Source organism: Ciconia boyciana, chromosome 9 (genome assembly GCF_034638445.1).
Source record: "Ciconia boyciana chromosome 9, ASM3463844v1, whole genome shotgun sequence".
Classification (NCBI taxonomy): domain Eukaryota; kingdom Metazoa; phylum Chordata; class Aves; order Ciconiiformes; family Ciconiidae; genus Ciconia; species Ciconia boyciana.
This window is the reverse complement of record NC_132942.1, coordinates 3,516,485-3,530,433: the sequence shown is the minus strand read 5'-3', so window position 1 is coordinate 3,530,433 and position 13,949 is coordinate 3,516,485. Positions and strand designations below refer to the sequence as shown.

At 48.0% G+C, this 13,949-nt stretch overlaps 1 protein-coding gene across 8 annotated transcripts in view; it reads right to left on the bottom strand.

Moving 5' to 3' along the window:
- Nucleotides 1-633: 633 nt before the first annotated feature.
- Nucleotides 634-13,949, bottom strand: part of TCF7 (transcription factor 7) — a 75,877-nt gene continuing 62,561 nt past the window's right edge. For 4 of the 8 annotated variants that reach the window (XM_072872670.1, XM_072872674.1, XM_072872672.1 and 1 more), the window contains 3 exons: nt 10,697-10,745; nt 4,448-4,468; nt 634-4,331 (listed from right to left, as the gene is read on the bottom strand). In XM_072872670.1, coding sequence (XP_072728771.1) covers nt 4,168-4,331; nt 4,448-4,468; nt 10,697-10,745 — 234 coding nt within the window. In that variant the 3' untranslated portion in view covers nt 634-4,167. Of the gene's footprint in view, nt 4,492-8,510; nt 8,586-10,696; nt 10,746-13,949 lie in introns of all 8 variants that reach the window. The other 4 variants (XM_072872677.1, XM_072872678.1, XM_072872673.1 and 1 more) reach the window with 4 other exon arrangements.

The window sequence follows — 13,949 nt, the reverse complement described above, 5'->3', positions numbered from 1 at the left end:
TATTAGAGCAGCTTGCCTAAAACATAACCCTTGGTGGTGAAATGCTGTAATGGTGGAGCTTCTGCCGAAGCTCCGGGGTTGCGCCAGTACTGATGCGAGTGTGGGGGTACAGCATAGCAGCATGCAGGAGGGCGGGCTAGGCTGGGTGCTCAAAGCATTATATAGCTTTGACAGATTTCCATATTCTTAGTAGTCCTGGTAGTTAGGATTCCATACAACTTATTTTCTCTAATTCAAATTCCCCTGTAGTACTGTCTCAGCTGTGTACTTTGAAATTCTTGAAGGGGGAGAGACTGTCCCATTTCCCACTGTTAAAGTTTTGTTGCTGTTTAACTTGTATGGTGCTGCCTTAACTTTTTTTTTAAAGTCCTGGCCTGATGAGGGATAGCTGCTCTTGGCTAAAGTGATAAAGCGTGGGGGTAGGGAGGGGGAAGGCGAAGTGTGAGTAGTGATTGTAGAAAAGGGTATTTTTTTTTTTCTTACTCCTGGTTTACTGTTTCAATCTTACCTATTGAAGACTATTGGAAATTATTCTAAAAACTATTCATACATATGAATGCCGAAGAGGATGGGGGGGGGAAGCAGGAATCCTTTTGAATTCTAAGAAATAGTTATTTGACAGTTTGATAGGATTATAACTTCCAGTGGCCTATTTTGAATAGCCAGTCTGGCAATTACTTTATTTATAAAGCTATAAACATATTTTTGAACATAAAAGCCAAAAAATACAAACTCAAGTAAAAAAATTACAACAAATGATGGATAGTCATTGGACAAATGAAAGTACAGCTGCAAAACATTTATCCCTGCTACATACATACAGTGGTTTTACTTGGTTTAATGAAGTGGTACTTCCATGACTTCTACATTCAAATTGATTTCAGGAATTCAAATATGTATTTCAAGAAGAGTTGAAATTGCTGTAAAAGAACTAAAAAAAAATTCTTGTTGCGATAAAAACTTAAGGGCAAACTTTTCCTTCTATTAAAAAAAGAGTATGAACACAGAATAGTAACACTTCATATAGCATTTCTAAAGACACTTTTTTGGTATTAATAAAAGTAACTTTTTTTGGCATTGGTTATCAGCCATGGGGTGTGTAAGAAAAGTTGGTCATGCTCACTGTTTTGTCTTGGAAATGGGCAGCTTGAAGTTCTCTTATCTTGTGTGTTTTGGGAAGGAAAAAAAGATTAAATTTTTTCAGTTACACCAGTATAAACTGACCATGTTACAGTATACCAGGCGGATATTCTGAGTTTGTACTGCGGTAGCTGAAAGCACAGGGTGAGTTCTGGCTGTAAACCTGTACGTATAGAGCAGAGCACAGGGTCAGAACAAGGCCGTGTCAGAAAATGGGTGTAACTGCTCCAGCTCTGGGGCTGTGGCAATGCGTCCGGGCTGTGAATGCGTGAGGAAAGGCTCCCGGAGAGGGGGGCAGTAGGTTTCACTAAGGGGATTTTGCAGGAATCGGATGGAATAATGATGAGAGGAAGCTGTGACACAGATGGGCCTTTTGCCGGTCAGCGTGCCCTGAACCGAGGCAGGCATCCACAACACCGTGGAGGGGCCGAAGTGGCCTTGAAATAAATGGGTGAAAGTCCCGGTGAATTCTGAAATGAGTGACGGCTGCTCTGTGTACACTAGCACTATTTGGTCCTCGGTCAGGATGCGCAGTTTAATACTGTTCAGGACTTTCCCCTGAATTTCCTCTGGTGTTATTTAGACACATCTGCTTTTTCTTTTGTACCTGCCTTTGCTTTGCTGCTAAGTTACATGTTTCATCCAACCACAAAATACCAGTCGGGTGTTAAGTTATGCCAGCTTTACACCCAGCGTTGAGTTACGCTAGGCCACTGCTGCTGATTTGTCATCGGTGGCGTTTACAGCAGCTGACACTTCTACAGCACCTTACATCAGAGGGTCTCAGATGGTGAGCTGAGACATAGCTGTCTTTTTAAGCATTTTTTTTTTTTTTTTAAATCAAGTGATAAAAACAGACTATGTCAGATCTGGGAAGAGTCTGCTGAGTTCCTCTGTTCGGCACTGGAGCATGCTGTTGTCTAAGCTTGCTAAAACAATTCAAAAAGGAGCACGTTGCGTATTGATCTAGTGCTATATAATTAACCCTCTGAGTGCAGGAAGTACATGACTAAGTGTACAGTTGGCCGTCGGTTCAGGTAATGCTACTTCTCTAAGGGTTAAAATGATTCTTTCAAACTTTAAAATGACTCTTTTTCAAACTTTTCAGGTTTGTGCACGTAGCTTTCATTCAGTGCTTCTGAAGTTACATTTACACAGGAGAGGAATGAAGCAATGGGTTTAGGTCTTCTAAACTAAAACTGGAATTAAAAAAATCTACACTACTATAAGCAAAAGTACCTAAATAAAGGGAATAAACTCAAAGCTGCTCTACAGACTAATCAGGTTTGGGTTTTTTTTTTTTAAATTTTCAGTCTTTCAGGCATAAACTTGTTCAAAAAGTTATGTTTAGTCCAATGTAAAAAATTAGGGTTTGTGTTTTTGCATTAAGAAAAAAAAATATAAAAATATTTTGTACATTATAAAGGTCATCTTAAATTTCTTGCAGTTCTACAATAATATTACTACATAATTTGTATTCAGTACTCTAAAACCTATTCTGTAAAGTAGAAAAGAATAGACCCCCCTCTCCCTCTGTGTGGTGTTATTTTTCTCTTCAGCGGTCTAGAATATGTTTCTTTCAAGCAGGAAAAAATCTGCACTGGACTAGATTGTGGTCTCTGTCAGAAGTCTGTAAACCTGAAGTAAATCAAAAACTTGGATTAATTTGGGATTTATGTCAGTTCAGGGAGATCACAATCTGTCCTCAGTGTTTTTGTTTATCAAGCTCAAAATATAAATAAAATACCAGAAACTGGTAAATGTGTTCAAGCTGGAGAGAATACATTAACATTTGGCATCATCAGGGGGGTGGAGGGAGGATCTTTTAGAAAAAGCTAGAATAAGGGTTTTTTTAAAAAGTTACACACCAAATCATGAAAACAAGGGTTCTGATCTCGCTGAGGGTACGTACAGACGGATGCCCGAAGCGAGGAGCAGGGTAGCGTGCTGCTCTGCTGCCAGACTGCCCTAGGGCAGGGGAGCACCGAGCGTGGTGGCAGAGCTCGCACCTCTCCTCCACCCGGTGCTGGGACAGCGCGGTCCTCTGCCTTGGGTCTGCCTGCCAGGGCTGCGGGCTCCCTGCGCGCCCGCCGCTGCCTAGGTGCCCAGTTAGGTCAAGGCTGCAGCAGCAAACTGATTTTTAAGGCTTTGCCCAGCCTAGCTGGTGAGATTTCTGGCCGACCACGTCCGCAGTGGACAATTCCTAACAGCGAGGGAGACCCTGCACCGAGCAATCAGACCTTCCAGCGGCTGGTCCAAGCTCCTTTTGCTGTCCGGTTAGTGCTCCCTTTTCCTCTGCCGTGCTGTACGCTCGCAGAATGGGACACGTCTGCACAGAGACCTGTTACCTGTAAACAATATCTTCCTGTTCTCAGACAAGAAGTTTAAAAAATTCACCTCCTTGGTTTAAATATTTCATTTCTCTAGTACCCATTCAGATCAGAAAGCTAGCATCGCTACATTTCATTTTCAGACATAAGGGCTTTTAAAAAATGCTCCTATTCCAGCTTTTCCAGCTCCGTGGTATAACGGCTACGAGAGATCTGTGAGTGAGTGACTATACTTCAAAGCAGCTCGGAAGGCAGGGAGTGGAAGCCAGTGTGAGATTGATAGCACCTACCATCTACTGCAGCAAGCTGGGGAGTTTGTCTCTGCTTTCTGCCATACTTGAAGATAATGCAGTAAAAAAAAAACAAACAAAACCCAAACAAACAAAAAAAAGCAGCACAGGGCAGGGACAAAAGGCTTGTTTACTCATCAGCACTTTAAATTTTGGCAAGTACTTATTTTTTATCTTTTTTTTGAAATAACTTTTCTATCTTTAAACACCCCCCCCCCAAAAAAACAAAACCAAAAACCCAAGTGAGTTTTCCAGCATCCTTAAGTCATCCTGTTGCCTAACTTTGCACGTTTTACAGTGAGATGGGGAATTTGGATGGGCCTCTGGTCCTTTTCAATGGGCAGCGAAACCAGGTGGGAGAAAGCGAAGTGCCCAGTGTCCCGGCCGACGTGGCTGGGTGCGTGGGACTATGTCCCCGTGGAGGCCACGCTGTACGCCGGGGACTCTGCGGGCGCAGAAGAGCACCTGGTGGTCAGTCTGGAGGAGCAGGTGGCGGTTTGGAGGTGAGCGGAGACGGGGAAGGGGTCGGGCTGTTCTCTGTGTGCGGAGTCAGCGGGGGCTGCAAGCTTGTCTGAAGGAAAAGCAGAGGAGATGCATTGGAGTGCGTCCAGAGGAGAGGGAGGGGAGTCTATAGCACTTCCATCGGAAGAAACTGGGCTGGCACAGCGTCCTTCTCCTTGTAAGTACCGAATGCACTTCTTTTTCCTCCTAAGAACAGTGAAGAGAGTTATCTGTGAATAAAGCGTGAGTTCACGGTCACACACGAGACGTGAACCGGTGCTCGGCGCAAGCCGGGGCCGCGCCGCCAGCCGGGGATTCGCGGCCCCCGCCCCGTCCACCGCGGCCCCGGCCGGGCCCTGCCTTCTCCCCGGCCGGGCCCTGCCTTCTCCCCGGCCGGGGCTCGCCCTCCACCGCGGGGCGGCTCCGCCGGGGCCGGTGGCTGCGGCCCCGCTGCGCTGCGCGGCTCCGCGGCGGCCGCCAGGCGGCGCCGTAACGGCGGCCCCGCGGCGCCGGCCGGGGGGGGCTGCGCGGCCGCGCAAAACCGGCGCTGGCGGGGCCCGGGCCGCGCCCCGCAGCCGGGCGCTGCCGCTGCTGCTGCCGCGGAAAGAGCGCGCTGCTCCGCCAGCGGAACTGGGAGGGAAAGGCTGCACCCACGGAATGCAGAGAGGAGGTCACAGAAAGAGTGACAAAAATAAAAAAACAGTAATAAAAATCAAAACGGTCATAAAAATCAAAACAATAAATAACAATCAAAACAATAATAAAAATAAAAGATAATAACAATCAAAACAGTAATAACCATCAAACAGTAATAAAATAAAGACTAATACAATAAAAACAATAAGAAAAATCAAAACATTAAGAAAAATCAAAACAAGAATAACAAAACTAATAAAAATCGAAACAATAACAAAACAGTAATAAAAATCAAAACTAATAAAAATCAAAACAATAATAAAACTCAAAACAATAATAAAAATCCAAACATTAATAAAAGTCAGAACCCGGAGGTAATTTCTCACCAGCCCAGCACTAATGCCCCCATCCAGGCTTCTCTGCTTCTGGGGGGGTTGAGTGGGGCGAACGCACCCTCGCTGAGTTCAAGACTAAAATGTTCCCCTCCCCCCCCCGAGATGCGTAAGCCCACACCTGCCTGCCGCAGCGCACACGGGACACGCGTGTGCGCGTGGTGTTACGGGGCAGGTCGGCTGACGCGGCACGGGGCCCCCGTGCAGGCAGGCGCCCGGCAGACGGCCGGCCCTGGGCTGTGCCCGCTCGGGCAGGGTGCAGGGCACGAGGCATCGCTGTGGTCAGCAGTGCCGGGTCAGGCGCTGCCGGGACGCTGCCCCCCGCACCAGTTTTGGCTTTTCTCCAAGGCAATGCAAGCCAACCCAAACTCTTAAGGTCTTAAGGGTGTCTTTGCCTCTGGCCCATTTCCTAGCACTCTCCTCGACTTGTGCACCGTGTATCACCTACTTAGCTCTTCTTTCTGCAGCAGAAGCCTCTGATCTCAGCCAGCTCTGCATCTCAAAATACTTTACGTTCATTCCTGACTCAGCGACACAGCCGAGTTGAAAGTGCTCAACAGAGGTTCAGGCAGAGGGAAGAAAAAGCCCGCTGGGACCAGGAAGATCCTGAAGACAGCAGCGCCTGGGGAGTAGGACCAAGCTCCCTTCATCCCCCCTGGAGAAGATATTCAGGTTCCCCACTTGCTCGTATGTTATGATTTGGGGGGTCTCAAAAATACAAGTCATACGTCACCCTTGCTGTAACTGGATTTGGCCATGATTTCTCCACATCCCTTGACTATTCTGCTGTTTAGTATCGAAAACAGGAATATTTAGCCTGAGTTCCAGTTGTCATCTCACATGCCCAGATGACTTTAACCGCTCCCGGCTATCCAGAGTCAGTCCCTCGCACTGTCTCATATTGTCTTTACCTACGGAGCCGGTTTTCCTTCTCTTTGTGTGACAGATATTGTCTTTACATACTCTGCGTTGAGCCGGTTTTCCTTCTCTTTGTGTGACAGATCCCTCAATGTCGCCTGCTATGGGTCCTCGAGCATCTTGGTATAGGTTTAAACACAAGAGCTCTCAAGATGTCACCTTAAGAGTAGTGAAGGAACAATTCCTCTGCTGGAGCTGGTATTAATGACTTTACAGCTAAAAGAGCTAAAAAGAACATCTTCCTCCTGCCTGGCTCCCCGCCTCGGCTGTCTCATTTGAGGAAAACAGATCAAATGGAGAACTTGCTAATGTGGGCATACACCTTTCTTTGATCTTACTAATGAAAAACTAGACAGTGTTAGAATATGTATTAACTAGTCCAGTATTAAACATGACTGCGCTGGATGTGAACAACAGAGGTGCTATTACTGCTGTCAGTGTCATCGTTAGCCGTGGTGACCCAATTAACGCGATATGAAACACGACAGCCCTGCTGAACTGAATATTTAACTTGGAGGTTAATTTCCACGGGCTGTAATTTCCCAGAGCAGACAAGCCCGAGGAGAAGCTTTATGTCCCATGGACATCTCAGGAGTAGCTGCAGGATGGGGAGTTGCAATGACCTGTTTAAGATGATACAAATCTATCCATCGATTCACTGATTCGATTTAAAATAACGGGGGAAAAAAAGCAGACCTGATACTACAGATTGCGAACCAGTTAGTGGGCTACGGCTGACGTGGCTATTACACAGCTAAAGGGATTCATCCCTCTCCCTTAGGAACTACAGCACCCTGGAGTGGTTTGCCCGGGGTGAGGGGGAGCAGGGTGAAAGCTCTAGAGCAGGAACACCCCATTTTAACCAGTTAACCTCTCCTGTGGAGTGGAAATCCTCCAGTGGAAGTTGCTCTCCGCAGGTGACCAGAGCACATACGACAGGAGCCCTTGAGCTGGCAGCAGCACGTTAGTACAGGGAATTGCAGAACAGCTGTGACTAACCAGGGTCTCAGAGGCAAAGGTTAAAAAATAAAAGCATGCTAAGGTCTCCGAGCACTTCAGCAGCCTGTGTTAATCGGGAAGCAGTGCAGAGGAGAAGCTGAATTAAGAGAGCTCAAACGAAGGCAGAGTGAAGTTGGAGGAACTGCCCGCAGAGCTGCAGCCGTGCCCTGCGCTGCGGTACGGGGCTCTCAGCTCGGTGGCGTTGCTGTGTGAGTGATGGGGGTCACAAAAATCCCTCTCTGGACGTTCACGGTAAAGTATTAATGAGACATTAAGGGAGCTCTGTCCAGATTCTCAATCAGTTAAAAAATGGTGCTTGATGACATCACCCAGCGTACCACAGGCGAGGGGGGGTTGCTGTTGCACAGCCCCCGAGGTGCAGGCGCAGCTGCGGGGAGGGGAGCTCGCCTCGGGCTCCGCCACAGCCACCTGAGATCCCACCGCTGCCGCTCGGGCTGCCAGCAAGGTCAGTGGCCAAGCACCGTCGGGACACTGCAGGGCTGCGCTCTGGGGTTCAGATTTGGGTAGACTAAGTGATTTTAGTCACTTTAAGCTGCAGTAAGCACATTAAGCAATACTTCCTGCTTTTGCTAGAGTCCTCAATGCATCGGTATAAAAATGTGCTGCAGATCGTAGACCTCTGTCCCGGCTGGAAGCCTCTCCATGCCTCCGTGCCCAGGTCCACAAGCCCCGCAGGAGCTTTTTCTGCCTGGCTGCATTTGCAGACCCCCTGAGCCAGGTAGCACTTGGTTCATGCACTAAGCTTTACTATCGCCTGGCCATGTCCATTCCCTAGAAGCCCAAGGCACAGGGTGCTTGCAAACTGTCTCACTGCTTGAGGTTCTCCCACCCCATGGTGGGTACTGCAAAACTTCAGGGCCAAGAAGAGGTGGATCAAAAGACATGGTTAGCCCCAGTATAAATAGGAAAACCAAGCACATTAACTACTCACTGCTGGCCCTAGGGTGCTATATATGCAACAGGAAACCTCTAACGGGGGAAAAAAAGCCCCATATCAGCGTCACAGAGGTCTCCACCCTGGAAATAAGCTTTTAACACCAGGGAAGTCCATCAGCCAAGGAACACGTACAGCATCACACCAACATTGCCCGGGCGGGGGTAAGAAACCCAGGGTTCAGCGTGACCCTTGCAGCTCGGACAACAACTCCTGATGATGCCCAGAGAAAACCCATCCCCGCCTGGCCGGAGCAGCCCTTGCCGGCGCTGGGACGGCTGCAGGAGCATGCACGGAGCCGAACCCGCTCGCCCAGGAGCACCCCAGCAGCGAGGAGATGCTGATACACACCTGCACGGGCCGCACCAGTCCGTTTGTTGGTTGAGGCCAAAGCGAGCTCTGCATTTCTTAGGAGAGGCAGGATCTGAACACAGAAGCATGCGTGGCGGAGAATGGGCAAGGCAGAGGCACAAAGAGGAGGAGGAGCAGGAGGAAGAAAAGAGGCAACATCATTTTAGCCACTTTAACACATGACTAACAGACTACAATCCAATTTTTTTTCTGCCACAGACCAGTGCTGGCACCACCTCTCCTGGAAAAAAGTGATCGTTAGGCAAGTATCAGTGATCACCGCTGGCAGCTGGAGAAGAAGGAGGTTTGGGAAACGGCCTCAGCTCCGGGAAATATAGGCAATTACGGGAAAATTCACAGCTCTTTGAATTTCTTAAGTTTGGAAAAGCTGCCAAATCCCAGAGGCGCTGCCTGCCTCCTGTGTCTGCATCCTTACCTGCTCCCTGCCTTTCCAGCAGCGACTAAACAGGGCTGCCAGCGAGCTCGGACTGCGCACGGAAAAGAAGAGGAAGAAACATTGCAGAAGCAGGCTGAAAGCAGAGTTAGCACCAAGGAGACCCAGGCCCAGGTTATTCTACTCTGCCCCCCATCATTCCCCTTCCAGTTTTAATGGAACAGCTATTCTCCGTGGCCTTTCCTAAAATGTTGCAGTTTTACTGTATAATTATGGGACTCATTAGGGTGAAGCCCTATTTGCTTTCAGGCACATGATGTTTTTTCTCTAGTGCTGTAAATGGGATTTGAACAGCACATTTCTGTGCTGGATTCACGCTCCCTCTTTCAGCCACCACCAGTGTCTCCTGTTGTGTACGACCAGCAGTTGGTTTTCAATCCATAAAAGGTGAAATTATAATTTTTGTATCACACAGACAAGACATATATATGGATATATAAATATATATATACACACACACTACATATAAGCCTAAAAGCTCGTATTCCCCTTATCAGTCTAGACACTGAATGAGATCAACAGTGTTAACTCAACTGAAGGTATTACTGGGACACAGTCATGGAATTGCTTTTTATGGACAATTCAAAAAGGTAATCCAATGGCACTTCATTAAATTAATGAGATAATCTGAACTTTATGAATTAATGCAGGCTGCGGGATTCTGGTCGCACAGACGTGTAATCCACAGCAGTAACACCAGAGCTGGATTCCCATGTCCTCACCAATAACTGAACCGCCCAGATGCAGCCAGCTGTGCACCTCGGGGTCCCCAGCTCAGGTGTGACAGGTCTTTGCGTGGGTGTGCAAGGCCCGGAGAGCAACAGGCTGACCTGGCACCCTCCCCAGGGAGCATTTCTGGAGGGAGAGAGAACTAATGTTTTGCTTAGAAAGCCAACAGCTTATCATCTGGCTGACTTAATTTCATCCAAAAGTAACTAGGAGCAATGAGCAGTAATGAACTGCTAGGCTGGAGAGTGGGAAAAGCTCTTTGTAAGTCGGTAAGCAATCACAGATTGGACATACTGGAAAAAGGAGGCTGTCTAACTTCATGAATACGTGATGCCATAGTGGGCAAGGACAGTCTCTCAATGTTTTATAATGAACATTTAGTGGTACAGATATTATTTATTCCTGATATGGCACCAATGCTTCAGAAACCAGCACAGGAATAGCCTTGGATGATGGGAATGTGTGTGTCACCAGCTGAAATCTGACAAAAGAGCCTTTTCTAATAAACAGTGTGGTGCAGGGAGGCAACTGGTACTGGTTTTTAGTATGACTTTGCTTGAACTCTAGATTACTTTGAAATGAAAACCAAATTTGGGGTAGTCCCATGGGTGATCGGCAATCCTGGCACTGCGTTCAGTGCCACATGCAATATCGATGGATTTGAGAGTTTTCTTTAATTAATGGTATCTGTAGGGCTGATGGGGACATTCACCCTGGATGTTTTGAATAGATTATGTTTAGTGATAATTTGTACAAAGTTACACACTTGCCAAAATCTAGTATTTTCAGTTTTCACGAACTACTCATGTTATAATTCAAACATGTCTATGAAAACAGTCACAGAAACGTTAATTTACCGTATCTTAAAAAAAAAAAAAAAAGCATATTTCTTTCGTTAAGCTCAGGAGAATAAAAGAAAACACTGTAAAACACAACAACAGCTTTGCCTTCGCTTTATCCCCTCTGAGCAGAAACGAAGCCACCGAGCCGCACGCATTTACCTGAGTTGGAATCTTGCTGCTTTTCCCGTGTTCGTCTCTTCTTTTTCCCCTAGGAAATCAAAGGAAAGGCCGTTAGTCTGTGCTCCCAGGAGACCGAGTGTGCTGAGCAGGGTTTTCGGGGCTGGATCGGGCCGCCGGAGAAGGCTGCTGCTGCCCAGGCGAGCGGCCAGGTCCTCGGCTGTAACAGCCGTGGCACCGCCGGCTCGGCCCATTCCAGGGAGAGAGGAACTGGGAATCACTGCAAGGGCCCCTGCTCAGGTTTATCTACGTGGGCATCCCTTTCCTTTCCCAACTGCCCAGTCCAACGCTCCTGAGAAGAAACCCAGGAGAAACTCAAAGCAACCACCCAAATTTGTGTTTGCACACATGCCGATGGCTGCCTTTTACACAGCACAAGTTTGTTCTGGGCATGTACCTTTTCTCTTGAATAACCCCTCATTTCCAGTACCCCTGGATCCAGCACCACTGGCATTCTGACTCACCCAAAACCACTCTGCACGAGATCTGCGTGTATCACAAACAGCAACAGAAACTCAAGAGGAAATGGCAGCCGCGTCCCTGCTACCACCCCTCACATCTGCTGCATCTTCTTCCCAACACGCTGCTCCCCTGCTCTGTTTTATGAGTCCACGACCACGCTACAAACGCAGCTGAGACCCTGATTTACACTGCAGGCTGCATACGAAGTCACATCAGAAGATGTTAGTGGCTGCAAAACAACTATAATAAAACCAGTGCCTGTGCCTGCTCAGCACCTCTGCCTACTCCTGCCAGTCCTCCTCGGCCCAGCCTGATGTGTCTCGCCTGGGAATGCCACCTATTATTGCTTTAATTAATTAATTAATAGATAAAGTAATTAATAGATTTAACTATATTAATAGAATTAAACAAGATTTACTACATGCAACCGAGGCAGTCTGATCAACAGCTGATCCTCCTGGTGTATTCTTATTCCTCCTCCCTCTTTATATTTCTAAAAAGCACTTGGCCCATTTTAGCACCTTCCCTATTTCCAATACATGCTTTAATGTGGTGCCTTATACCTGAACAGAAATTGCTCCATGATGTGTCACCAGGAAGAGCATCCCTGATTTCAAACGGGAAAGAAAGTTTTAGGAAATCCCCAGAAATGTATTTTTAAATAATACTTATCTATTTCAGTGCTTTTGCGGCTCTGGACCCATCTCTTATTCTTCTGTTTTCTTCCCTCACTAACAAGAAAACCCAATTTTACCCCAAACTGCCTCTCTGACTCACAATACACAACTCCTCTCATCTCCTAATGAGCTTATTAACAAGGGCACAGAGGCGGAGGAGCAAATCTGGCCCGCGTGGAGCAGGCAGCTCACAGGGCTGCCTTTGACCCGTGACTTTTTATATGACTTCTTGTGGTTTGAGTGAAGGTGGAAAGCTCTGAGCTGCGGTAAGCTTTTTCTTCAGTGTGGGAGCAACTGTATTTCCTGCCCGATATCTGCATCACGTGCTGCAGAAGTGACCTACATTCCTCCTCCTACCTCCCTGCTCAAGCTCCAGAGAGAAAAGCATCTCTTGCAACGACCACAAGACCCGACGTGGCTGCTTGCCGGTGCTGGGAGAGCCAACGTGCGCCTTCAGAGCCCTCTAGCCATGGGGGGAAAACTCTTCTGGAGCAAGGAACCAGCCCTTGCCAACATGAAGGATGCTACAGGATTGAGATTTCCATGGAGGATGTGCTTGGTCTTAAGAGGAAGATGGTGCCTTGCTCGCAGCGATTCTGCTGCCCTCCAGATGCTGCTGCCCTCCAGATGTTGATGCTCTCCAGATGCTGGTGCCCTCCGGAGCCGCCCTCAGAGAAACCGGGGCAGCACCATTGCTGCCCCGGTTTCTCTGAGGGCGGCTCCGGAGGGCACCAGCATCCAGCGCTGATCCTGCAAAGCTGCATATGGATGCTGAGCTCCTGGTCCGTGCTTGCAAGGAGGCAGGGATATCTGTACCGCTGCAGGGAAATGCGGACTGGGGGCTTCCCGTAACTTCTTCTGCGTCATCTCTGCCCTCTGATTTTTTGGTTTTTGGGGGTGTTTTTGGTCTGTTTAAGGGTGTTTTCTTGCCCTCGGTGAAGTTTGGGCTTTCTGGAAGGAGGGCTTGGGTCAGGGTGGGATGGATGGGTGCTCGCTGTGTGGCTCCCAGGGAAAAGAAAGCGGCTGCAAGGGAAATGATGGAGCCTTAGATCAAAGGGCAGAGCCCTAGAGTGGATGGGTGGACATCTGAAGACTTACGTGTGCTTTGCTTCAGGTCTCTAATGAGCTCGTTAGGCATGTAAGATCAAAACAGTTGAGAAAGCCACTAGAAAAGACCTGGAGTGCATCCTGTGCTTCTGGGGTACCGCTACACCTATGCAACCTCGTTTAACATGGTGCTGCTGAAATGATTAATATAGCTAAGAGGAAATTAATTTTTTTTTTAAGAGTAACCTTTAAATATTCCATGGAGTCGCCTGAAGGCTTCCCAAGTGCTGGCCCTACCACCATGAGCCGCAAAGCAGCTTTGTCCCTCCGGCCAGCCCAGGAGCTGCTGCTGCTTCTCCCTAGAGAGTGGGAGACCCCGGGCACCGTGGCTGTGCCAGCGTGGCCAGTCCACCACAGCCCCCTCCAAAAAGAGCCACTATTTTAGCTGTACACTCAAGTCAGCTCTCTATAAAAACCAAAGTGCAGGTTTTTCTCTGCTCACGCCTTGGGGATCGGTTTGGCATCGACTGCTGTGGCCGTGTACCTCGCTACAGCCAAAACCAGGGAAGATCAAGGCTGGAGCTTTACTTTTTTCCCTTGTATGCAGGGAAAGCTCTTCTGGCTACAGGAACCCATGATCCCAAAACTCAGCATGTTTCAGGGCCCTCTGCACTAGTTAATTTTTATTGCTGAGAACCACCGCTATTTGCTGCGTGGCTCAACTGTTCCGCTCAGCAGCCACCGCCTGGTTTGGGTTTTTTTTTAAATTTTTTTCAATCTGCAAAGTTTTTTTTCCCTAACAGCAACCTAGCTTGGGAAACAGGCTCACCAAAGAGCTGGGCTGAGCTTGCGAGCTCGCAGAGCGAGCAGCGCTGTTGTCTGCGTTTGCTCAAATTGCACTTGAATACTTTCAAAATGGTGCACTTGATTCGGTCAGGGTCTTCTAATAATGATAGGTCAGGGTGGGATCAAAGCCCCTGAGGGACAGCCAGAAACGCCGTGACTGTCATCCTGCGAGCGGCACTTACGTGCCCTGCAATACACAGGGC